We start from the raw sequence: 22,705 nt of genomic DNA on the forward strand, positions 1-22,705 counted from the left end.
AAGTTTGTTCTACTTGAAAGTTCTTGTAATCACTTTGTGTTCTTAATCTAAAAAGTTTCTTGCGTTCTTAATCTCCTGGCGGTAGGTGCAGAATAAGCATCTCAAAACAATTTGGTTGGTTAAAAAGCAAAATAAATGGTATACGATCAATACTGATTTGTGATGTGAAAGAGTAGTTTTTTGGTCAAGATGTGAAAGAGTAGTTAGAAAAATAATTTAAGCTACTTTTCTTAACTAAAACGTTCAAAACAAACTTTTTTGTATAAAATGATTCTAGGTAAAAAGAAATATGTATCAATTGCTGCAGCAACATACCAAACTTGTTGGACAGTGACCCATAACATAACATACTATATCACTATTGGTTGTGGTTGTTTCCAATTTGTTTTGTTATACATAGCTAGATTATCATGTATTCACCATCTCACTCTTCTATTTGATGTACTGTATATTGTTTTCAACTAAACCAGTGTTTTAATGTATTAACATAACTTATTCTACTTAAGGTTTTTTTTTTTGTCAACCTGCTTAAGGGTTTAAGTTTCACTTGTAATTACTCTGTTTCCAATTTCTAAGACAAGTGTGAGTAAATAAAAACCAGAGGCAGTCTTTTTTTTTGTCAAACAGAGGCATAGTCTAACTAACCAAAACAAAGAACATCAAAATCACACAGATATTGATTTACTACAATCAAACAAAAGTCTTGATAATGTTATAAACGAAATGAAACATGATAATAACCACCAAGATAAAGATTCATGACACTTCAACAAAAAACAAATTAACAATTCTAGAGGAAGTTTCTTCAAGATGAGAAGGAAGATCCAAGGGAGAGAGAGAGAGAGAGAGAGGTGGCAGTTTATCTTTGAGCTCATCAGAGCATGCAATCAGTTCTTGCAGGAAGCCTCCTGAAGAAATTGAGAGGAACTGACGGTAGCCTGTACCTAAACCTTGGATGTCTCAGCACATAGATCCCAACCAAAAGAGCCACAACCTGAAACGGAGTCACATAGAGAACAACTGCAGCAATCAAACAGAACAGAACAAACAGCGCAGTTGCACGCGGATCACGCCAGCTCAGCAGAGACTGAAGCCTTTCTCCTTGAGTTGCAAGATCACCAACCACAGTCTGAATCCTCCCAGCGATACTCCTCAGCCTATCATACCTCATCCTGACAATATCAGAGGGTCTCGAAGTAGGGAAAGTATCAAACTCTTCGTCCAGCTCGTCAGGGTGAGCTGAGTCAGCGTGAGAGAGACGCGTGTCCATGTGCGGAGGATGCCTCGGTCTCCAACGGTAGTACCAAACACCGATAAGGAAGAGGTAGAGGAAGATGGTCGGCAAGATGAGCTCAGGGTAGAGGACAAGGATGATGAACAGGAGATGGATCAACACCGTTGTGATTGGATTCTTCCAGTTGCAGATCTGTTCAAACCACTTCCCCACTGCTATCAACCCGCTCAACACCCCCATGATCCTGAAGAAGTTCGCTTTGCTTCTCCTCATGCTCCACATGTGAGAGCCAACATCAAGCATGTACTCAACCACTTCTTTCCTTAGAGGCGGCTCTGCTCTTGTAAGCCTCATTGACACAATCTGAGTCGCTTGATGCCTCAGGTTATCAAGCTGGCTAACCGTTAAAGGATGGATGTAATGCATCTTAGGCAAGAGAGGGAGTGAGTACATATGCATCATGTTGAGCAAGGAAGAGCAAGTGAACCTCACAGCTAAGTGGATCTCTCCCATCTTCTTGACTCCGTTAGGATGAAGCACCAAGAGAGGGTATGAGTGAGTGTAGACACGATCAGTTTCCAGAGTAGAGAGACGGATTCTCACTTTCCCAACTCTTGAATCCTTTCCTCCACCGTTCTTCTCACCTCCATGGAGATGACAGTTATCAAAGACCCCAACGGTAACAACAGTGCACGGATCAAAAACCTCCCAAGTGTACTGCTCATTCCACCTCGGCGTAAAGCTGTCAATGATAGTCCTTGTTCGAATCCACTTCTGTCCATACTTCGCCACACAGTACGCATCCGTAGTCCCACGACCGTCTTTAGCCTTCATAGGCATCAGACCAGTCGCGTTAAGTATCCCCAGCTCCAACACGCCGATGTTAGGCTTCCAAAGCTGCTTAGCCGTCGGTCTAAGATCACTACTGTAATGCGTAGACTCATCAAGAACGTGATACCCTCCTTCCAAACATATCCTCATGTGAATCTTGCTAGCGAACTTGATCTCTTTCTTCTCCCCATCAACCATGATATGCTTCTCGAGGTTATACCACTTGGTGTTCACAGGCCTGTGGTCAAACCTCCTGTCCAGATACTGCAACGGGATGGCGCATCTCCCCAAGACTTCGTCTTTGTTCGGAGCAACTCTGTCTTCAACGCTTAAAATCAAAGGCTCCTCGAAGGGCTCAGCTGCTACAAACATCAAGTCTTCGTTCCACATTGGGTTAATAGTCCTGCTTTGTGACACTCTCGTCCTCTGCGCTTGGTTCCCCACTATAGCTTTGACATAAACCTCAGGGTATCTCCCTTTGTCACTCGGTATCAGATCTTGAGCTTCGATTACGTTAACCCTTAGGTACCAAAGCTTGGGGGAGAGGTAAACCTTGGAGCGGATGTTGGCAAGAGCGTCGGTTCCACTAACCGTCGCAGCGTCTGAATGCCAAGCTTCAGGGAAAGCTTCATCAGCTTGTGTACCGAACCAAACAGCAAGCATCAGCTCTCCCTTGACTTTCTCTCCTTTCCTGTCTTCAAGCCTGTACCACTGAGGCGCCAAGGGACTGTCGGGAGGAACTCTCTTAGGCACCTCGTTCAAGTCAAACACAACCCGACCAATCAAATCGTCTTTCACAACGTCCTTGTCTTTAACAGTAGCTTCAAGGAAAGAAGCTTGGATCCTGTCTTTGGAGAAAGCGAAGACTTGGTTCCACTCAGGGTTTGACTTCTTCTCGAAGTGACGCGTGGTTCCTTTGTAGTTTCCGAGCTTAACCTCCACGTAAGGGTCGCAGCTACCGGTTAAGTCTTTACCGGGTAACTCCTTGGCTTTGACCACGCGGACGTAGAGATACTGCATCTGCTCAACGAGGTCATAGGTGCTGGTGAGCTTGTCCCCAGTGACTTTTCCGCCGCCGAGATGAGGTCTCGTCTCCTTTAAGGAGAAATCTTCAGGAGGTGGTCTCTGCATCATGCTTGCTCGAGAACACACTACACAAAATGCAAATACTTTTTATTATAACGTTCACATTCACTAGGTAACAAAGATCACTACACTTACAGAGATTAAGTGTTTCAGCTACTACTACTTCACTTCAAAAGCACTAGATCTGAGTCAAAAACAACACCATTTGAAGAAGAGTTAAAAAAAAAAAAGCTAAGAGAGAGTAAAGTGGGAGATAAATGCAGAAAAATAAATATAAAGTGAATAAAAAAAAAGAATCTCGAATAAAGCATCGCATTTTCTAGATCATAAACAACCTCGTTAGCATCTCCGAGACAGAATCTAACGGCACAAAATCGTGAATCTCTTTATTCATCGAAAGAACACAACTTTTGTTATTTAAACATCGGAAACTACAAACCATAAACCATTACACAGAACAGGAGTTACGCTGTCTGATGAATTTTTACTTCAAAAAATAAAAAAAACTTTGAAACTCACAAATCTCTTCTTTCAATTTTTTTTTTCCTGTCCTCGAGATACTTACACACTAAACGACAAAGTGCAAAAAAATTAGAAAATAAATCAACAACCACTAAACAAAGATCTAGAATGCTGAAACTAAATCCATGGAAAAAAAATGTAGTAAAAAAAAATGAAATCTAACTATACAAATACCTTAGATCTTCGGGAAAGATCTATGGGATGAGAAGGAGAGTTACTATAAACGATTTTACGCAGGCGATGAAATCTCCATCTTGAAGCAAACGACTAGAGAGAGACGACTAGTAGAGGCAGAGGATAGGCACTACTATGAAAGGGCAACTTCTTCTAGAGAGAGAGAGACATTGAAGAGGAGTGAGAGAGAAAAAGAGGAAGCTTTTGTGGCTCACTTGTTTGTTGTCTTCTTCTCTCTTTGCTTTTTCTACAGTTTTCACTTTTTTATTTTTTTTTTACTGAAATCTCCAAATAATACAGTAAAGGATGGGGTCCACGTAAAATCACGCAAGACATACCACTCTGTTTTGAATCTCACACGTGTGGAGACGACGGTTTTGCGTAATCTTTCAACGGCGGTCGTCTTTTCTCCGTAATAAAATATTAACTGATACTAGATTCTGACCCGCCCTTAAAAGGGCGGATATAATTTTGTTTTATTTTTTTTTGAAAATTTTAAATTTTATATTTGTGTATTGTTAATCATATTTGGGTTTAATGTAAATTTACTTTAATATAATTTTGGCTAACTATATTACATATGTCAAATTGCATAACTGTGCATTTGTGAGATATACACATCTGATGTTTTACACATGTATATATAACATAATTAAGAAATTTGATAATTAAAAATATACACGTTATAAAATAGTTTTGAATCTATCAATTTCTAAGCATGAATATAATCAAATATATGAGCTACATTAGGAGCTTAATAACTGAGTAATTGAAAAACCCTAAAAATAAAATTGTAGTTTAAATAAAAAAAGCATTATAAGCATCTTCAAAGGTAGGATACAAAACTCCATTAACAGTTAGTATATCTGTGTAGCTGGTTGATAATTTGTTCTTGTTTAAAAGAAAACTCAGATAAAACAATTCGCTTGTGTTGGAGTTATTTTCATGGTTAATCATTGTTTTCTCTTTGTTCTTACAATTAACTTCCATCCAATCTTGATATTGCGAAGTTTGATTTGCCTTTGTTGAAACATCACCAAAATCATCATCTTCATGTGTAACTTCTTTGTCACCTTTTTCATATTTTTTTCTCTCCATCTATAGCAAATATGATTAAAAAAAGTTATAAATTATAATGGACAAAAACACATAAGAAACTTTGAAATACAAATTTATATTAATAATAATCATTAGAAAAGGTAATATTGATTATAGTGCACATGGGTAACTTTATATTATCTACAAAATATACAGACATATCATATATCACCGGCTTGAAAAATCCTTTATATACATGAGATAGGTACTAAATGTTTTGCCTATAATCTTTAAAAATTTAAGATGCATCATGAACATTAAACGTTAGACATATTATTTTCTATGCCTTGATGATGTTTGATATTGTTTACAGGATTGTATTATTATGTATAGCAGTTTAATCAAGATTGATTTAGAAGAACTATCACCTTGGAAGTTAATTGAAGAAAAAATTATCACTTTCTCGCTAACAATTTGAAAATCTAACCTTTGAATACTGGTAGTTGTTGATGATTGAAGACAAATGAATAGAAGAGATTTTAAATGTTAAAGTATTATCTGGTTTTAGAAATAACTGAGAAAAGAGTAGATTAACTTATAGGAGATGAAGAAAATAGGTAAATATTTAAATCAATGTAGCTTAAAACTTGAATGAGAAAAATTAGGAATTTGTTAGTTTATATTTAGTCTACAGAAAAAAAGGAGATAGCAAAGAAAAATTAAAAACCAACTATGTTTTCTATAATAATCTGTCGATAAATTTTTTTAATAAAAACATTTGGGGTTTATTGTTTTAATCAATACGTCTTATAAACATTTTTCTTAATTTAACAAGTGGAAATATTATTGATTGCAATGCCAGTTATTTTCCTTTTTGATCCGGTCTGCTGGAAATTTTTTATTTTCTTTCCCATAAACCTCCATAGACCTTTAGTTTTAACAAAGAGAAGAAATGTTTGACAACAAAAAAGACAAACAAAAACAAAGAGAAGAAATATAAACATGATTCTAGGTAATAAAGAATTCATTGTCTCTTTATTAAACTGCTAGCTAAGTTTATGAACAATGATCACCTTTTACTTTTTGTAACAATCTTTATCACCAACCAATTCTCAAATAAAAAACAACAATCTTTTATCACCAAACTAATTTGCAATAATAGTTGCCTAACAAAGAAACTAATAAAAATTAAATGCGAAATGCATTCATCGCTCGTCTGACGTGGCATTCCTCGGATCCAAGGTTAATATACTCGAAAATCCAACGACCAGAAAACAAGGCGTAGATTAATTCCATACACGTGCGCGCACTATAGCACACACTCTCTCTCCCCTACCTCCTTCAATGCCATTATTCATCACCCAAAAGAAAGAAAGATCTGCAAACTTCACGACGAACCATGACTGACGAATCACCACCGCCTTCGACCCCCGACCCGGAACCCAACCCGAATCCGGGCCCACTAATCCACCCACGACGCGTCTCTTTCGAGCACGGACTCCTCCCGATCCAAAAACTCGTCTTCACCGACCCGATCCAAACCCTAGCTCCCGTCAAGCAGAAGCTAACCGAATCCGCCTCGAATAACCGCGTCGGATCGGCCGCAATCGCCGACGTTCTCCAGATCTCCGGCGACCATGCGCGTCTCGTTCTCGAGACGCTCGGTTCGGTGCTTCATTCCGAGTCTGATCCTCTGGTTGGGGCTAAACCGGAGGAAGTTGATTCCGTCGGAGCTGATTTGAGGGATCTGGTTTTGTTTCTGTACATTCAATCGTATAAGAAGTTGCTGCCTAGGACGCATAAGGACTCTGCGGCGGTGGCTGATGTGTGGCCGTCGACTTCAGCTTTTGATGGGTACTTGTCTGCGTTATCACCGATTCAGGCAAAGTTTCTTACTTTTTGTTGCCCTTCTCTAATCGTACAATGTGGAGAAAGTCATATTTAATGATCTATTTGGTTCGTGGTAGCTCTAGTAACAGGATTAGAGAATCATTTTGTTTCATTTTGCATTGAATTCAATTACGATTTTGCAATGCAAGTTGAAGTTTTTGGTTTGATGTACCTTGAAACTTGGAGTTACTCAAAGTTGGAAGCTTGGGTGGTTGTGTCATGAATAAATGTAATGTTTAGATAGAAGTTCGTAATAATCTTCAATGTAGAAGATGTTTGCATTCTAAATGGATATGTACTTTTTTTTGGTCGACAAAATGGATATGTAATTATTGCTTCAAATACATGTTAGTTACACCATTGTATTCGAAGCCACATCAAGTAGGCATTGCTAATGTTAGTGTTGCTGAATAGCTCTATCCAGCTCTTATTGTTTGAAAGACACCCTCATGAAATGATTTTTGTAATGTTTACCTGTACATTTGGGTAACCTGATTATTATCATCATCTCGTAAATGACAATCCCTTTTCTTTGATGACTCTGGTGCAATTTTTAGTGTGCAAGCTGAAATCAAACAGTGCCAGCTTGCTGCGTTATGTGGTTTCAGTTCTGTTTCTTTTTGCTGTATTTTATTATGGTTGGTCCCATCCACGTGGTTTATTTGGTGATGATCCGCTCCTGTGGTGTTCTCACTCTTGTTTGTTGTAGGGCTGGTATATTTTGTCTTTTAGTCATCTAGTTTTAGTCTTGTCAGTGTTTAATCATTGAATTATTGCTCTTCGATTCCATAACATGGGTCTAAAGTGTTAGTTATATTTTCTTTTCATCCTTTGCAGCTTGTTCGCAGCAACAGCCGCAGGTTTATGCCATCGCAAGCAGATGATGAAGCTCATCAGCTGTCATATCTGCAAAAACATTTAGCAAACATCGTCTCTCTCCTTGCAGAGCCCGTGGAAGGAGAAGGAGAAGAATCATTGGTATGTGCTAGTCTTTCAATATATTTTGTCGAGAAGAGTGTTTTGTACAGAGCATGAAAGTAACATCTGGCGTTGGGAATCTTGGGATAATATTTTTTCTGGAAATGAGAGAAAACACAAGTCCTAAGCTAGATTTTTTTTCATGATGGTTCAAACTAGTAATCGTTTTGCTTGTTTAACATCCTGTCAGGTTCTCTCTATGGAGGCTTTTGAGCACCTGGGTTTTCTTGTTCAGTTTGGTGATAAGGGATCTGATGTATCTCCACTGAGCCAAGCTACGCCTTTTTTTGCAAATTCTGATCCGGATATGCCCGCTGTTCCAGTCCCTGCTTCCCAAGTGCATGACTGGCTTCTGCAAAACATAGCTTCCGCTTTAGAAAGCATTACTGAGAGAATTTCTGGGAAAGAGAACGGGCCCTCTGATCAAGATGATACGATGTCAGATGCTAGCACTGCTCCGAACAAGGTTGCACCGAGTGGTAGAGGCCCGTGTTTAATCGAAGGTGTCTCCAAGACTTCACTTGTTAAGCAGGCCTCTGATCTTAGGGGTAGATCTGTGAAGGTTCGCTATGAACAAATGACTTTTTTTGAATATTGCTGGACAAATAGTCTAACTGGGCACTAATGTCAACTAAAAGGCCTGTGTATTTTGCAGGTTGTCAATTGCCATGATTCTGTCATTTATCTTTTAGCGCCATTGAGGTATGCAACTGTGCATGGATGTTCTGATACGACTATAGTTCTCGGAGCTGTTGGCAAGGTACGGGCACAATACTCCTTTTCTCTTTATCTAGTTATTTAAGGCAACATTTAACTGGTTATAATATCTTCCGACTTTTACTAAAGCAGCAAATCTTATTTTATGATATCTTTTTGCAGGCATTAAGAGTTGAGCACTGTGAGAGAGTTCATGTGATTGCAGCTTCCAAACGAGTGTGCATCGCCAATTGCCGTGAATGTGTATTCTTCTTGGGAGTCAATCAGCGACCACTAATTGTCGGTGATAACCACAAACTGCAGGTGAAGCCTCTCTTTATAAGATTGAGGGTTGATTTACAAGTTTGATATCATGCACAGCAGTGCATACGCAACTACTTTAATGCTGTAAAACATCAGTGAAGAGGATAGACTTGTTATAGCTAAGTTAGGTTAATATGCTCTTCGGACTTGTGAACTGAGTTTAATGGAAACATGTTCTAGGTGTTATCTATCTCCCTAATTTATGCTGTTGATAAGTATATTGATTAAGAAATGTCTCTCTAGACTGATGTTTGCTTTATAGGGTGTCACAGGTTTCCTTTTACTGTCTGATCAATATCTATTGGTTATAGTAATTAGAGGCTTCTAAAAAATCTGTTTAATTTCGTTCCAGGTCGCTCCATATAATACATATTACTCTCATCTGGAGGAGCACATGAGTGAGGTGGGTGTTGAGCCAACTATCAACAAATGGGACAAACCATTGGCACTGGGAGCAGTGGATCCACATGACTCACTGTCCCATCCTGCCGGCGTTGCTGATGCACAGGCTGAATCAGCTGCTTGTGTAGACCCTGACCAGTTCATTAACTTTTTGGTACTCTTTTTTTTTCTTTCTCATCCGACTCTGATAACAGTCGAGTTTTATTCATGAAACATCTAATCACATGTTTACCTGTGGTATTTACATGGTGAAGATCCCAAACTGGTTCAGCGGCGAGGAGATTGGTTCGACTAAAGACAATCCATTTCCATTGCCAGATGCTTATATGGCAGCTCAGCAGAGAAACGTATGCTTTTACTTTTCTTTTAGTAAGAAATGAAGCACTTGTTTGCATCTCCTTAACTCCCATAATTTTTGATTTCATTAGCTAAAGAACTTAGAAGAAACAAGACAATCGCTAAGAGAAACGCCTCTGGAAGAAAACCGGAAAAAGGAGCTATCGAGCGCGCTCCATGTGTATTTCAAAGACTGGCTCTATGGTAACGACTTTCGAAATCAATCCCCACTCAAAGTTTATGTGCATCATGTATAACTAGGTTGTGACAGTCTCTCTGTTGTTTCTGGTGTGAATTTTGACAGCAAGTGGGAATATAAGGCAACTCTACTGCCTACAAGGTGATTAATAATGAAGAGATCAACCCAAGTGGAAGATGTCTCATTCCTGTAGAGAGCTCTATCGATCATTTTGGCATATTGCTAGTGAAGAAAAGTGAGAAAAACCGTTCTGATTTGTAGTTTGGAACTTATACGCACCACGTAACTTATCTGCACAGAACACTCCCTAAAGCTTTTCCTTTTAGAGTATTATTTTCTTTGTTTCTACTTTGGTCTTGTTTAATCTTCGTTCCTTTTGACATTTTAATCCCTCGTTTTTGTCCTCTTTTGAAAATCTCGTCTTCTAGACAGAGCAGGATGGCTTCCTTGAACTGTCAACATATAAAACAAAACTTTTTTTGGATGTTCTTGTCCTGGGAGTAACCAGTCACAGCACCTTTGATTGTCTTCATCATCGCTCCATCCTGTTCTTCTTCTCATTTGAGAAGGATCCATGATTTCTTCTTCTACGGATAAAGCTTAATCCTATGCAACAAGATGAGTGTTCAGATGAAATGTGCAGAAACAATCATTTACAATGAGGGAAAGAAGAGTGGAGATTTGTTAGTAACTTACCTTTGGGAACTTGAAGAAGCGAGAGATGCAGACAGTGAGACAGATCCTCTGTTTCAGACGTTCAGTGACGGACAGCAGCGCCAGAGGAAGCCCAAGTTAAATCCTTATTGGGTCTCATTATAAAGCCCATTAATAAATACTCTCTTCTCTCTTTGTGTGTCCCGTCCTCTCTGACAAGCTCCGTCGTCGGCGATGGCAGATTCGACGAGAAACCTGACTGGGCTCGGCGGGGAAGCATCGAAACACGAAGAAGAAGAGGACGATGATTACATGGGAGACCTCTCTCAGTTCATTCCACCTGAACTTACCCAGACTTCCAAAAGAAAGGTACTTTCAAAGTCTCCAACTTTATCTGTGATTTCGATTTTTAGTTGAAGTTTTCAAATTTAATCATCTGAATGCCTTGTTGCAGGAATCTGAAAAGAAAACTGTAGCGGTTGAACCATCTCGTAAGAAGCTAAAGAATCTCCCTTGGCACGAACGGCGAAGGTTGGAGAAAGAGAGGAAGCAAATAGAAGAAGATGCACAGACATTGGCTCGTATAGAAGACACTCCCATTGGAGAGTCTAACGTTGGGTTCAAGCTGTTGAAGCAAATGGGTTACAAGCCAGGCTCTGCTCTTGGTAAACAAGGGTCAGGTAGAGCTGAGCCAGTGACCATGGATATTCGAAGATCCAGGGCCGGTGTGGGGAGAGAGGATCCACATAAGGAGAAGAAGAAGAGAGAAGAGGTTGAGGCGGAGAATGCGAAGAGAAAAGTTGAGGAAATGTTGGAGGATTTTGGGGATAGGCAGAAGTCTCAGTGGCGTAATAAGAGGGTTGTGATTAACTTTAAGAAGGCTAAGGCGGCTCTTGATCAGCTTGAGAATGTTGAAGTTGTTCCGGAGAAGAAAAAGGAGGAAGGTGAAGATGGTAAGGTTGGTGATGAAGAGGAAGAAGAAGAGGAGGTGATCACTGAAGAGGTATGTTGTTCTCTAGTTCTCAACATTGTTCTTTATGTTCTTGTGGGTGACAACTGACGAGTTTAGCTTTACTGGTTGCAGGATTTGGAGGAGGTATTAATGAAACTGAGGGATGAACATCGGTATTGCCCTTTTTGCGGGTTCCAGGTAATTGAATGCGTTCATAAGCCTTTCTCTCACATGTGCTTAGTTTCGAGTTCGTTTAAGTATACTGACAAAGTTTTCTCCATATGTGAATCAGTATGAAACGAGTGAAGCTCTTCTTTCCAATTGCCCTGGCGTTAATGAGGATGATCACTAGATAAGTCACATGTAGGTGAAGAGATGCACTCTAAAGGAATTGCTAGTCGCCATATTGGTCATATGCTTTCATAGATAGTAGAATGATAAAAAGGATGTGGAACTCTGATTTGATTAACAATATATGTTAATGATGATGATGTTGATGTTGATGTTTTAATGTGATTCTTAAGCTAAATACAAATGTGCTTCTGTTTAGATGTGAACAAAACATAGCATCACTAAAAACAAACGGCTTAAAGATCAAGAGCCAAAAGCATTAAAGTAATACCCAAAACAAAAGGCCATTTTCTGCCATCATTGTCTGATTTTTAAGTAGCATAGATAGAACAGATAAGTCTTAGTAGCAATCTTCCACAGATAAGGCTCTTGGTGCAGATGAACAAGTTGAGAAAAGAAGTGTTTAGAGGGTGAAAGAGAAAAAAAAAGACTCAAAGAGACCAGTTGAAATGCTGAGGGGAAGAGTCATAAGCTCTTGTGTTGTCAGGTTCCATGTATTGCCTCAGAACCTGCTGATGAAGAGACAACTCGAATCCACCCATTGTGGCGCCATTGCTTATCTGGAAATCAACAACTGGCTCAGAGATTTGGCTCAGTCCCAAAACAGGAGTTGTATACTGCGCATTGCTTTTTTCCCCTGACATGAACTCCAATGTTTGGTTCAAGTATTGATTCTGGACTGAAACGGGTGGTGTCTGAGCCATTGTTACCCTATCAGCAGCAATAGAAGATGGTCGCCATGTATTGGTTGGTGTCTGAAGTGGTTGTTGTTGCTGCTGGTTTGGGTTTGTGTAGTTTGACAGAAGAGAGAGAGCACAGCTGGAGTCTGTGCTATTAGTAAAGCCTGAGCTTCCGTATGAGAAAACATTCATCAGCTGATGGCTTTGCCATGGTGCAGAACCTATTGTGGTTGACCACCTAGTAGGATCTCCCAAAACGCTTCTAATGGCATTCCCTGTCTCACAAAAAAAAACAAGAATCAAGAACTTGTTTTCAAGACACATTGAGCTGAAAAGAGTAACTAAGTTATAGAAACCTAACCATATAGAGATGGAGAGTAATGAGAAGTCAAGAGAGTGGTTGTTGCTTGTGGCTTTCTTCTTCGTTCATTATGGCAAGCGAGCCGTCTTCTACAACTTCGTTTCTCTAAGTCAAACTCCGAAAGCTGGTGAAACCTGAATAATGTAAAGAAGCAACATAATATAATTCATAACTATTATCTTCAGACACAAGAAGAGACAAAATCACATAATAACTAGCTGTAAAGTTAGATTCATAAGAACTCTTCAAAGACCTTAAGAGCCAAAGCTCAAAAAGCAGACAAGACTAGATAAAGTGTTAAAAGCTTTGGTAAGAAAAGAAACCTGCTACATTGCTGGCAAAACCTTTGGTAAAGACCAGAGACAATGACTTTAGATGACTTTGAGTGAATGCAACACACTTTGTGTCTTGAGTAATAAGTTTTAGCATTGCTTAGATCCATTCTACAACCTTCCACTTGGCACCTAGCTGTCATCAACTTACGACCAGTATTATTAACACGGTTCTTGCTTGACCCGGCTCCGGATCCATCCTCAAAGTAGATCTTCTGACCAAACCTGAGTCCACCACTTAGTGTAGACGAGGAGGAACCAGCCGAATCAGGCTGGTTCTGACCAGAACCCGTTAGTAACTCCATGGTTAGTGTTTTTGGTTTCCTTTTACTCAGACAGAGAAAGAGATGTAATCTCTCTCTCTCTATGTATGAACTGAAGAGAGCCTGGAAATAGAAAGGACAAATGAGAAGAAAGGAAAGAAAATGTGGTTCTGCTGGTTTCACTTGTTGCTATCTTTTAAAAAGATAGAAATAAGAGAGAGAGAGAAGCTGACAAAAGAAGAGACACTCAGGAGTGATTGATACTAGGCCACGACAGCTAAGGAATATTAGCGTTTGCGTTTTGGGGATGTTTGGTGCGTTTTGTTACGTTTTCTGTAGTGAACATCTATTATTATATAACACACAAAAGAGATGTGAGAAAACATCTTTATTCTCTTCTTTAACGTACATAATGATATATCCTTAAATGCCACAAGGGAACATAAACTCCCATATAAAATCTAAGCTATGCACTCTATAACTAAATAAATAAATTATAATACTACTATTAGGTTTTTTTAAACTATGAAGATGAATAGCCTAATGATGCTAAAACCTTTATTGTAGTTTGTATGCTAAAACCTTTATTGTAGTTTGTATGTACAAACTGACCAGAGACACCTATAAATGGATGGTTAGACTGTAGTTTGTTGCATCCCCAAATATGCTAGTTAACTATACTATTACTAATTAAAGAGCAGGAACAACAATAATAATAGTTTATTAGTAGTATCTCACATTTACTAAAGTAGAATGAACAGAGAGTTATGGGCAGAGAGACAGAGAGAGTGTTGGAAATCAACTAAGGATGCGACTCTTCATTCAAAGGGAACTAGTAGGTTCTTGAGTACTTTCAGATTTCACTTCTGTTTTTTTTTTTCCTAAATATATTTGAAGGGGAACTAGAAGGTTCCTGGGCACTTTCAGACTTTCACTTCTACCTTTTTTTTCTAAATATAGCTGCTGTTCTCCTTTAATTTTCTATCTTCTGGAAATATAGATTTGGCGTTCTTTTTCACAATATCCAATGTACTATTTCTTGATAAATTAAACAAAAAAAAATTATTTTCAAAAGAGAGCATGGGATGTTTGATTTGTGGTGTCAAGTATCCAGTATCCATCACAATCTGTGTACTTGAACTTTCATTGGGTTGTGTGTATCGCTTTCTTGATTATATTCCTTTTGTGTTTTGCTTTATCTAGACTAGTACCCAATCTCGTTCCTTTCTTTTGTTTTGCAAACTGATTATAAAAAAAACTGAAAAAGCCTAAAGCCCCTAATCACGCCAATTTCACAAATCTTCTTGATATTTTGTATGCATCTCACTTCACTTATTCTGCTTCATACTCTGAAACTTTGTTTAATGTGTTTTCCTCACTTTATAGAAGACATAAACAAACGTTTCATTTTCATGGGAATTAAAGAGTATTATAGGCTCTACTCAACAACAAGAGATAAGAGTTTCAAAACTCCATGACAATTCAGACAAAGGGAAGTGTTCTGAATAATCAAAAATTCTGATTCCATGTATGAAACTTAAACGCACCCGCATCAAACTCGGGTCCTAGCAACAAAAGTGGTCATCAAGAGACAAAAAAAAAGCGGTTTCAAAAGCGTTATAGGAACCTCTTTTTTCAAAACCCATGACATTCAACAACAGCTTCTGCAGCTCGTCTTGGTTTGTTCTTCCTTCTGCTCCCAATTTGTCTAAACCCCGTAGACAATGATGACTTAACTGAATCATCTGTGCTTGATTTTGAACCTAACCCATTCTCCTCTTCGGTTACATTACTCTCTTTAGACTCTACTGCTTTCTTCCTCTTCCTCCCATTCTCTGTCACTTCTTCTTTACTTGTTACTGAACCATTTATATCATCATCCTTCTCCACCATCTCTTCTTCTCCATCGGTTTCATCTTTCACGGGCTTCTGTGGCCTCCCTCTTCTCCTGTAAGCTGGAATCTTTTCTTCTTCTTCACCGCTTCCATGATCTTCTCTAGCAGTAGCATTCTGCCTCTTCCCCTTCCCTCTACCTCTTCTCATAACTCTAATCCAATTTTTTCTACCAAACCAAAAAGCCTCAAGCAACTAGACAAGAAACTTGCAGGTGAAAAGGTTGTTTCTTTTCAATCCACCTTAACAATCTGCAGTATCCCAACACCAAAAAAAGACAATGAAGGCGAGTTAAACTCAAAACACATACTCAAACTTGTCTGAAGAAAGGCATTGAAAAACTTATTTGACAACACCTAAAATTTACGAGTTTCTTTCCATTAAAAAGGTTTATAAACAACAACACTTCAGTCGCTAGAAACCTATAACCATTCAACTCAGTAGTAAGCTACAAGCAAGCTCAATCCATGGAAACTACTTGCATGAAAAGTCCAAAGAGAATAAACACGCTCTATCTCTCCTTACAATCTCTACAAACTTCAGAACACTCAACACATGATTCACTACCACAAAGAACAAATAAAGAGGAACATAGACTCTCACCTGTGAACCCATTTCTCAGAATGAGACAAAACCCCCCAATAAAACCTATAAAAAGGTTTCTCTTTTCTTATCTTTATTGGGGTTTCAACTGATCCACACTCACGAGTTTCTGCAACCAAACAGGTAAAGTTAACAAAGAGAGGAAAAACCAGATCAGAAGAAAGACTAAGATTCTAAAGAAAGTGATAAAACCAAGCAGAAGATATCGAATCAGAATCCAAAGAGATCTAAAGGGAGGAGGAGAGAGAAGCAATGAAAACAAAACAGAGAGAAACAGAACAAGAACAAAACCAACACTTGTTGGTTGAAAGTGTCGTTGAAATATTAGAAAAAAGCAAGATGATTGCTTTCCTCTCACTTCCACCACTTACACTGACTCAAATGGATCTTAAGCCCGTTGAACATGGATACGGATTTATCCCACTCGCTACTTTAGGCGCGTGCTTTAAACGTTCCACTCGTTTTGGTTGGATAAGAGTGTCATTAAAGACAGCTAATAGCCGCGTGAACCGCGTCGTCCAAAGGATTTGAATCAGATATTTTCCTAATGGGCCTTCTTATTAGACCCAATTAGACTCATGTACAACTATAATGTAAATTGGTGAGGTATCATGACTTAGGTCATGCAGATTTTTTTTTTTTTTTTTTTTTCTAAAAAGGTCATGCAGATATGCAAAGTGAAATCATGCAGACCTGGTTCCCAGTTAAATTCTCGAGCTTATAAGTTCGATCTTGACCATCAATTTTAGTTACTATTTTCTGTTGCATATGAGCTTCTAACGTTATATCTTCATGTGGATTCATTTCCGTATGGTCTTTACTAGATTATGCATACTATAAAAAATATGATTAGCTATCTTGCTGCATGTAATTTTGGATGCAGAAAGGTTATAAAAATGCAATACACCAAAAATCTACCCAATTTCATTTTAATTAAATTTAGGTAATTCTAATATTTTATTTTCTCACTTGTAATTAATTATCTTGTTTGTTCACCAAAAGAAAATCAACTCTCCTGAAAATAGTGACTCATTTAAGGTAACCGCCTTAAAAGTTAGTTACATCAATTTTAGTTACCATTTTCTGTTGCATATGAGCTTTTAACGTTCTTATGTTCATGTGGATTGATTTCCGTATGGTCTTTAACTAGATTATGCATACTATAAAAATTTATGATTAGCTATCTTGCTTCATGTAACTTTTTGATGCAAAAAGGTTACAAAAATGCAACACACCAAAAATCTACCCAATCAAAATTCAATGAAAATTAAATTATTTCTAATATTTTATTTCTTGTGGAAACCCCTTAGTATTTTAGTTTGACTATAATTTCATTAATGCTTTTATACCAAGAGTTTTGTGGTTCAAACCCAAAAAAAAATGTAAATTATGCAGATTATGAAGGAAAAAAATTATAAAAGATCTGCATGTCGTATCATCGAACATGGATTTTATAGGGTGTCTCTGAGTGATGTAGTCAGACATGTATTCTCGTATAGTAGTAGAATTGTCGGCTTTAGAATATTTATGTAATATTTTAATATCATAATTAATCAACCGTTTAAAAAAATATTTTATCCCTTTCAATTTTAATTAATTATCTTGTTTATTCACCAAAAGTAAATTAACTCTCCTAAAAATAGTGACTCATTTAAGGTAACCGCCATAAAAGTTAGTTACACAAACTTCTTCCACAAGTCGTCCGCTTCTTCACCAAAATCTTCACACTCTTCTCCACTTCTACACACATCATTTCGCCAGAGATTGTACGACGCTTCCTCTGTTTCTAACGATTGTTTAATGGCGGCGGATGAGAAAGATCAACTCTCAGGACCTGGTACGTCTCTTCTCAAACTCATTACGATCACAATCTCCAGAACATAGAGATTTTGAGTTAGGTTAAGCTATGTTTCTGCATTCCTCTGCTTTTATTTTATCTCTCTGCCGTTGATGGAAACGACTGATCTTGTTTTTGTTACACTTCTTGACGCAGAAGATCCAAAGTCAGAGTCTAACGATCTCAGTGATGATGATAAGTTCAAAGAAGAGTTGAAGAAAAAGAAACTCGAAGATCTCAAAAGAAAAGCCTTTTACTCTGTTCTCCTTGCTTTCAGAGCTGAAACCTTGACTATAGGAAACGTACGTAAGACTCAATCTTTATCCTCTCTTCTCTGTTTTTTTTTTTCAATCGGTTCTTAAACGTTTGTGCTTTTCAGAAGAGGACTCTTCTCATGGAGAAACTGATGAAAGAGTTGAACATTTCTCAAGAAACCCGCATCTCTTTTGACGTTAACATTCAAGAGAATCTTATTGCCCATCAACAAAGGTATACACTTGGATCCAAAAGGCTTCGACTTTCGAATGGGTTTGATCTCTTCTTTGTTTCTTTAGGGTTATTTCAAAGTTCAAGGAAGCAGAACCAAAGCCATTTCCCATATCTGTAAGGCAAAACTCTGCTTTGGTCCTTACTGCAGAGCTTCAAACTTACATTCTCTGTTTTAATTTAAGCAGGACAAGAAACCACCTCTGGTTCCGACTTATGTTGCTACACTTGGCTCAAGCTGGGGCAAAGTTAATCCCGAGGCTCTGGTTGGAAGACGGATCAGTATCAGAATGTGTTTTGAAGAGGAGTTCGAAGACTTTGTGATCAAAGAGTATAACGCAAAAGATGTAATTAAACTCTTCTCATGTTTCTCTCTTTATGTCTTTGTTCCATAGGGCTTGAGCTAGTTCTAAGAAATCTACTTGTCCAGGAAATGCATCACCTAAAGAGCGTAGACCCGGATGCGATGGAGATGGACGAAGTGTCAAGCTGGATAGATTTCAGAGAAGTACTACACAACACTGTTATCGCATCTCCTATAATATAAGTCTAACTCTATGCTGTAAAGTCTGATCTTAAACTCTAATTAATAGCAGGTTCCTACTGACGATATTATATGGAGAGATGGAGAAGCGACAATCTTTAAAACGCCTAATACATTGGGTGCAGGAGCAGGACAATGATGAGTAGCACCAAAACACTCTATGCACTTGTTTGATAGACTTGTTTAGTACTTGTACAGTCACTGGGAAGAGACTTTGAAGAAACGGGTCAGTCTCTAAAGTGTTAAACATGATGATTCCAGTAACTTCTTTTGTAAAATGGTTCCCTTACTTGTCTTGTTAGCTATCTCCAACCCAACTCCAAAACACTATTTTAATGTAATTTTGACACTAAAACTTTCTCTAACCCAATACTAAAAATCACACTATTTTAGTGCAACAGTATAATTTCACACTAAATTTGGTGTGACACTATTCACCACACTAAAACACACTATTCACCACACTAAAACACTATTCTCCCCACTAAAACACTATTCATTTAATTTATTAATAAGATGGACAATTAAATAAATGACAAATAAAACTATAAATATATATAATATTATAAAATATCTTTTAGTGTGAAATTTGGTGTTATAGTTGGAAAAAAACTTCTTTTCTAGTGTTGAAATTACACTAAAATAGTGTGGTTTTGACACTATAATAGTGTTATGGATTGGAGATGCTTTTAGCAACAACTTGATTCTGTAGAAGATAGGATTGGTTGGAAAAAGCTCATCTCCTCCTTCTTGAAACCTTTCTATTTGCCAGAGGGTTTTTATCCTGACCAGCAGATACTTTTCCTTCCTCAGCTTTTTGATGCGTACTGTTACTTAAGTATCGCAGCGCTAGGAGCCAGCGTCCAAAATATAGGTTACTTTTTTCCCGAAGTATGTGGAGAGCAAGTCAACAAAACCGGAAAACTAAACGCAGCGACCGTAAAAACAAAACAATCGTAACAACCAATTCAGTTAAAGTTGTTTTCAGCGATCAGATCAACACCGGCAACACTCATAAAAGTAGTCGCTGCGTTAATACTGTATTTTCCACTGGTTATATTTTCTCTTCATCAACGTTTGTTTGTTGGTCGCTGAATACGGACGCATCTACTCCTTGCCGAACAGGGCTTAAATAGCGTTATCCCTCTTCCATATAGATTCAAACTCGATCGAGTTGATTATAATTTATAATTCTAGCTAGTTTCTTTTCACGATAACCTACTCGTCATTTCTTCTAAATTCTCATTTATTCTGTTCACTCACAACTTAAAGTTTTTTTTTAAATTGAGTTTGAGAAATTTTGTTAATTTATGATTTTTCAAAGAAATGGATCTTAATGACAAGAAAACTATAGTAATTTATCATCAAAGATTTGTTCACGATAAAATACATAAGTAAGAAAAGCTTTGATATGAGCACAGATGATCACATATTAGAAGAATAGAAAATCAAAGGAATTTTTTTAAACAAGGAAGATATCACATATTGGAAGTAAAAAGCTTTGATTGTTATATGCCATAGATATAAAACCGGGAGAATATGCTATTACTCACATAAACTGATCAAACCTAATAATATAATCATTAAAATATATTTTAATAATTACAAATATATTTACAATGTTAACATAAATAATATAGATCTTCTAGATGTTTTTAGAATTACATTCAATATGAATATTATTATTTGTAAAATTAGTTCGGTATATAAGAAATAGGGTTTTTTTACAAATATAACTCAAAACTTAAAGTTAAACACAAAACTAAACAATATTTTTTTTTGAAACTTTGACTTGCCTCTTTCACCTCAATGTTTAGATTATTCACAAAAATGCTATCATTTTTTTTTCAAAAATGCAAATTTTACTCTATCACCCTCATCTTCCTCAAGTATTCACAATATTGTCATTGCCATCAATACATCAACCACAATGAACAACCAATTTGAAACTTTTAATGCACCTAAAAATCGATTTACACTTTTTCTTTCTCAATTCTTATGAACTAAAAATAACATCTTTTTCACTTTATCTCCATATTCATTTAAAAACCCCCAAGATTTTGATTCTAATTTTTAGGTTCATAGAGCCATTGAAACTTACGATTCTTGGTGGGTCACTTTTGTTTGAGATTCTGGGTGCTTAGAGAAGACTTATGTGTGCTAAACAAGTTATCTCACTGGTTTAAACTATGAAATTAGTTTTTTTTTCTCAGATCTGTTCGTCGAGACGACTTACAGGTAAGTCGCCTGGCTGTAGACGACTTACATGGAAGTCTTCTGGTCAATGCAGAGCTTAGTTTTGCAATTGACTTTTAAATGTGTTTTTATAGATGACTTATATGGAAGTTGTCTATCTTTGTTTGTTAAAAAAAAAAAATTGAGACGACTTCCATATAAGTCGTCTAGGGTAAACAGGCTAGTTTTGCATTTGACCGAATTGTGTCAAACTTTTGACTTTTTTAGACGACTTACATGTAAGTCGTCCAGTAAAAAATTAAAAAAAAATCAATATTTTGTTATACCTAGAAGACTTATGGAAGTCGTTTGAGGTGAGTTTTGCAATTGGAAAAAAAGAAAAAAATTCTAGACGACTTACACGGAAGTAGTCCGTCCGACGACTTACATTGTAGTCGTCCATGCTTTTATTCCGAGATTCTTGTCAAACCTTTCTTATCTTGGACGACTTCCGTGTAAGTCGTCGGACGGACGACTTCCATGGAAGTCTTCTAGAAAAAAATATTTTTTTATTTTATTTGTCAATTGCAAAACTAACCTGAGACGATTTACATGGAAGTCGTCTTGGTATAACAAAATATTGATTTTTTAAATTTTCTATTAAGTCGTCCAGGAAAAGTCAAATTTTTGACACAATCCGGTCAAATGCAAATCTAACTCGTTTTTCCTAGGCGACTTACATGTAAGTCGTCTCGAGTTCTTTTTTAACAAACAAATATGGACGACTTCCATGTAAGTTGTCTAGGTTATAAATCAATTACAAAACTAACCGAAATGGATGACTTCCTAGAAGTCTGCCAGACGACCTCCGTAGAAGTCGTATGCGTCAATGTTTAATAAACTTTCATTTCTGTAAAACTATAAAGAATTTTTAACATTTTTTTGTTAATTCATGTCTATTAATTAATATTTTAGCTACTGAATGAAATTTATAACTTAATTTGTGATATTTATGAGGTTACCAACATTCATGTTTATTAAAGTTTCTAGCTGATCCGTCCAGTCTTCTACGCTAGTTTTTGAATAACTTGTATTTTTAAGAGTATTAAGTAATTTCAAGATATGTAAAATTTATATTTTCAAAATATGTTTTCTACCTTAATTTTACTAAATTTGACTAAGTTTTTCAACACAAACTTGTAAAAATTGTGATATGTTTTGACTAGTTACTATTGTTTGTTTCCATTTCTTAAGTATGCACCAATGATGATTATTCCTATGAGTGGGTAAGATACTTGTTTCTTAAAATGTTATATCAATGACTTAAGTATCATTATTGTTATATGCATCAATGATGTTTTTTGTTATGAGTGAGTAGAATAGTTAAAATGATTTTTAATATGTTGTATCAATGACTTAAGTATCATTATTTTTATATGCATCAATGATGTTTTTTGCTACTTAATATGTTGGAGTCCACTTGATATGGAAGAAGACTCCGTCAGAAGACTTCCAGGAAGTTTTCTAGCACATTATATTTTAGAAAACTTTGGAAGACTTATGGGAAGTCTTACCGAAAATATTCTAAAATATAATGCACTAGAAGACTTCCTGGAAGTTTTCTAGCGCATTATATCTTAAAAAACTTCCCATAAATCTTCCAAAGTCTGCTCCGGATATGAAAAACATGCTTAAAAAAAAATGTTCAAATGACTTAAAAATAGAGAAAATAAGTGGAAGATTCTATAGATATACTTTTATAGAACACACAAAGTATATATCCAAGTGCGAGATGAGAACCATCTGGTTAAAAACCTACAACAAAAAGATAGATTAGTGAGAAAGACAAGAGACGAAAATAAAA

The 22,705-nt window shown here is 37.0% G+C and overlaps 6 protein-coding genes and 1 long non-coding RNA gene across 10 annotated transcripts; 3 read left to right on the forward strand and 4 right to left on the reverse strand.

The window, feature by feature from the left end:
• Nucleotides 1-654: 654 nt before the first annotated feature.
• LOC106353219 (FT-interacting protein 3) lies at nt 655-4,113 on the reverse strand. Of its 2 annotated transcripts, none has more exons than XM_048737069.1 (3): nt 3,848-4,113; nt 3,287-3,335; nt 655-3,216 (listed from the first exon to the last, which is right to left on the reverse strand). In XM_048737069.1, the coding sequence occupies exon 3, from the start codon at nt 3,197-3,199 to the stop codon at nt 875-877; it is 2,325 nt and encodes a 774-aa protein (XP_048593026.1). In that variant the 5' UTR covers nt 3,200-3,216; nt 3,287-3,335; nt 3,848-4,113; the 3' UTR covers nt 655-874. The 2 variants fall into 2 exon arrangements, with proteins under 2 accessions (XP_048593026.1, XP_048593025.1); XM_048737068.1 differs by lacking the exon at nt 3,848-4,113 and adding an exon at nt 3,487-3,679.
• A 459-nt stretch (nt 4,114-4,572) lies between these two features.
• On the reverse strand, nt 4,573-5,542 carry LOC125576618. Its single transcript, XR_007315043.1, has 2 exons — nt 5,373-5,542; nt 4,573-4,945 (listed from the first exon to the last, which is right to left on the reverse strand). It is a non-coding gene; the product is annotated as an uncharacterized LOC125576618 (long non-coding RNA).
• Nucleotides 5,543-6,228: 686 nt separating this feature from the next.
• Nucleotides 6,229-10,095, forward strand: LOC106353220 (TBCC domain-containing protein 1-like). Its single transcript, XM_013792928.2, has 9 exons — nt 6,229-6,767; nt 7,613-7,753; nt 7,944-8,315; nt 8,409-8,513; nt 8,633-8,773; nt 9,126-9,329; nt 9,430-9,522; nt 9,604-9,715; nt 9,816-10,095. The coding sequence occupies exons 1-9, from the start codon at nt 6,285-6,287 to the stop codon at nt 9,857-9,859; spliced, it is 1,695 nt and encodes a 564-aa protein (XP_013648382.2). The 5' UTR covers nt 6,229-6,284; the 3' UTR covers nt 9,860-10,095.
• A 452-nt stretch (nt 10,096-10,547) lies between these two features.
• On the forward strand, nt 10,548-11,685 carry LOC106353222 (G patch domain-containing protein 11). Its single transcript, XM_013792931.3, has 4 exons — nt 10,548-10,733; nt 10,819-11,367; nt 11,449-11,514; nt 11,609-11,685. The coding sequence occupies exons 1-4, from the start codon at nt 10,599-10,601 to the stop codon at nt 11,666-11,668; spliced, it is 810 nt and encodes a 269-aa protein (XP_013648385.2). The 5' UTR covers nt 10,548-10,598; the 3' UTR covers nt 11,669-11,685.
• A 204-nt stretch (nt 11,686-11,889) lies between these two features.
• On the reverse strand, nt 11,890-13,756 carry LOC125576617 (squamosa promoter-binding protein-like 15). The gene is made up of 3 exons (XM_048737070.1): nt 13,032-13,756; nt 12,709-12,842; nt 11,890-12,622 (listed from the first exon to the last, which is right to left on the reverse strand). Exons 1-3 carry the CDS (start codon nt 13,343-13,345, stop codon nt 12,099-12,101), a joined length of 972 nt encoding a protein of 323 aa, XP_048593027.1. The 5' UTR covers nt 13,346-13,756; the 3' UTR covers nt 11,890-12,098.
• Nucleotides 13,757-14,690: 934 nt separating this feature from the next.
• Nucleotides 14,691-16,162, reverse strand: BNAC06G16210D (cilia- and flagella-associated protein 251). 2 transcript variants are annotated; one of them, XM_048737071.1, is made up of 3 exons: nt 15,992-16,146; nt 15,800-15,908; nt 14,691-15,447 (listed from the first exon to the last, which is right to left on the reverse strand). In XM_048737071.1, the coding sequence occupies exon 3, from the start codon at nt 15,344-15,346 to the stop codon at nt 14,939-14,941; it is 408 nt and encodes a 135-aa protein (XP_048593028.1). In that variant the 5' UTR covers nt 15,347-15,447; nt 15,800-15,908; nt 15,992-16,146; the 3' UTR covers nt 14,691-14,938. The 2 variants fall into 2 exon arrangements, with proteins under 2 accessions (XP_048593028.1, XP_013728380.2); XM_013872926.3 differs by having other exon boundaries at nt 14,691-15,404; nt 15,800-16,162.
• Nucleotides 16,163-17,297: 1,135 nt separating this feature from the next.
• Nucleotides 17,298-18,951, forward strand: LOC106355628 (protein EMSY-LIKE 1-like). 2 transcript variants are annotated; one of them, XM_048737072.1, is made up of 7 exons: nt 17,298-17,636; nt 17,793-17,938; nt 18,016-18,125; nt 18,191-18,239; nt 18,311-18,469; nt 18,553-18,630; nt 18,716-18,951. In XM_048737072.1, exons 1-7 carry the CDS (start codon nt 17,600-17,602, stop codon nt 18,803-18,805), a joined length of 669 nt encoding a protein of 222 aa, XP_048593029.1. In that variant the 5' UTR covers nt 17,298-17,599; the 3' UTR covers nt 18,806-18,951. The 2 variants fall into 2 exon arrangements, with proteins under 2 accessions (XP_048593029.1, XP_048593030.1); XM_048737073.1 differs by having other exon boundaries at nt 17,302-17,636; nt 18,719-18,951.
• Nucleotides 18,952-22,705: the final 3,754 nt, after the last annotated feature.

This window comes from Brassica napus, chromosome A7 (assembly GCF_020379485.1).
Source record: "Brassica napus cultivar Da-Ae chromosome A7, Da-Ae, whole genome shotgun sequence".
NCBI classification, from domain to species: Eukaryota; Viridiplantae; Streptophyta; class Magnoliopsida; order Brassicales; family Brassicaceae; genus Brassica; species Brassica napus.

Bases quoted from the DNA above. Each gene is read 5' to 3' on its own strand.
- LOC106353219 (XM_048737069.1), bottom strand. From the start codon at position 3,199: ATGATGCAGAGACCACCTCCTGAAGATTTCTCCTTAAAGGAGACGAGA.
- LOC106353220 (XM_013792928.2), top strand. From the start codon at position 6,285: ATGACTGACGAATCACCACCGCCTTCGACCCCCGACCCGGAACCCAAC. The intron at 9,330-9,429 runs GTACTCTTTTTT...TACATGGTGAAG, and splicing joins ACCAGTTCATTAACTTTTTG to ATCCCAAACTGGTTCAGCGG. The intron at 9,716-9,815 runs GTAACGACTTTC...GAATTTTGACAG, and splicing joins TTTCAAAGACTGGCTCTATG to CAAGTGGGAATATAAGGCAA.
- LOC106353222 (XM_013792931.3), top strand. From the start codon at position 10,599: ATGGCAGATTCGACGAGAAACCTGACTGGGCTCGGCGGGGAAGCATCG. The intron at 10,734-10,818 runs GTACTTTCAAAG...GCCTTGTTGCAG, and splicing joins CCCAGACTTCCAAAAGAAAG to GAATCTGAAAAGAAAACTGT. The intron at 11,515-11,608 runs GTAATTGAATGC...TATGTGAATCAG, and splicing joins GCCCTTTTTGCGGGTTCCAG to TATGAAACGAGTGAAGCTCT.
- LOC125576617 (XM_048737070.1), bottom strand. From the start codon at position 13,345: ATGGAGTTACTAACGGGTTCTGGTCAGAACCAGCCTGATTCGGCTGGT. The intron at 12,843-13,031 runs GTTTCTTTTCTT...TACATTATTCAG, and splicing joins TTTTGCCAGCAATGTAGCAG to GTTTCACCAGCTTTCGGAGT. The intron at 12,623-12,708 runs GTTAGGTTTCTA...TTTGTGAGACAG, and splicing joins TTACTCTCCATCTCTATATG to GGAATGCCATTAGAAGCGTT.
- BNAC06G16210D (XM_013872926.3), bottom strand. From the start codon at position 15,346: ATGAGAAGAGGTAGAGGGAAGGGGAAGAGGCAGAATGCTACTGCTAGA.
- LOC106355628 (XM_048737072.1), top strand. From the start codon at position 17,600: ATGGCGGCGGATGAGAAAGATCAACTCTCAGGACCTG. The intron at 18,240-18,310 runs GTAAGGCAAAAC...TAATTTAAGCAG, and splicing joins CAAAGCCATTTCCCATATCT to GACAAGAAACCACCTCTGGT. The intron at 18,631-18,715 runs GTACTACACAAC...TCTAATTAATAG, and splicing joins GCTGGATAGATTTCAGAGAA to CAGGTTCCTACTGACGATAT.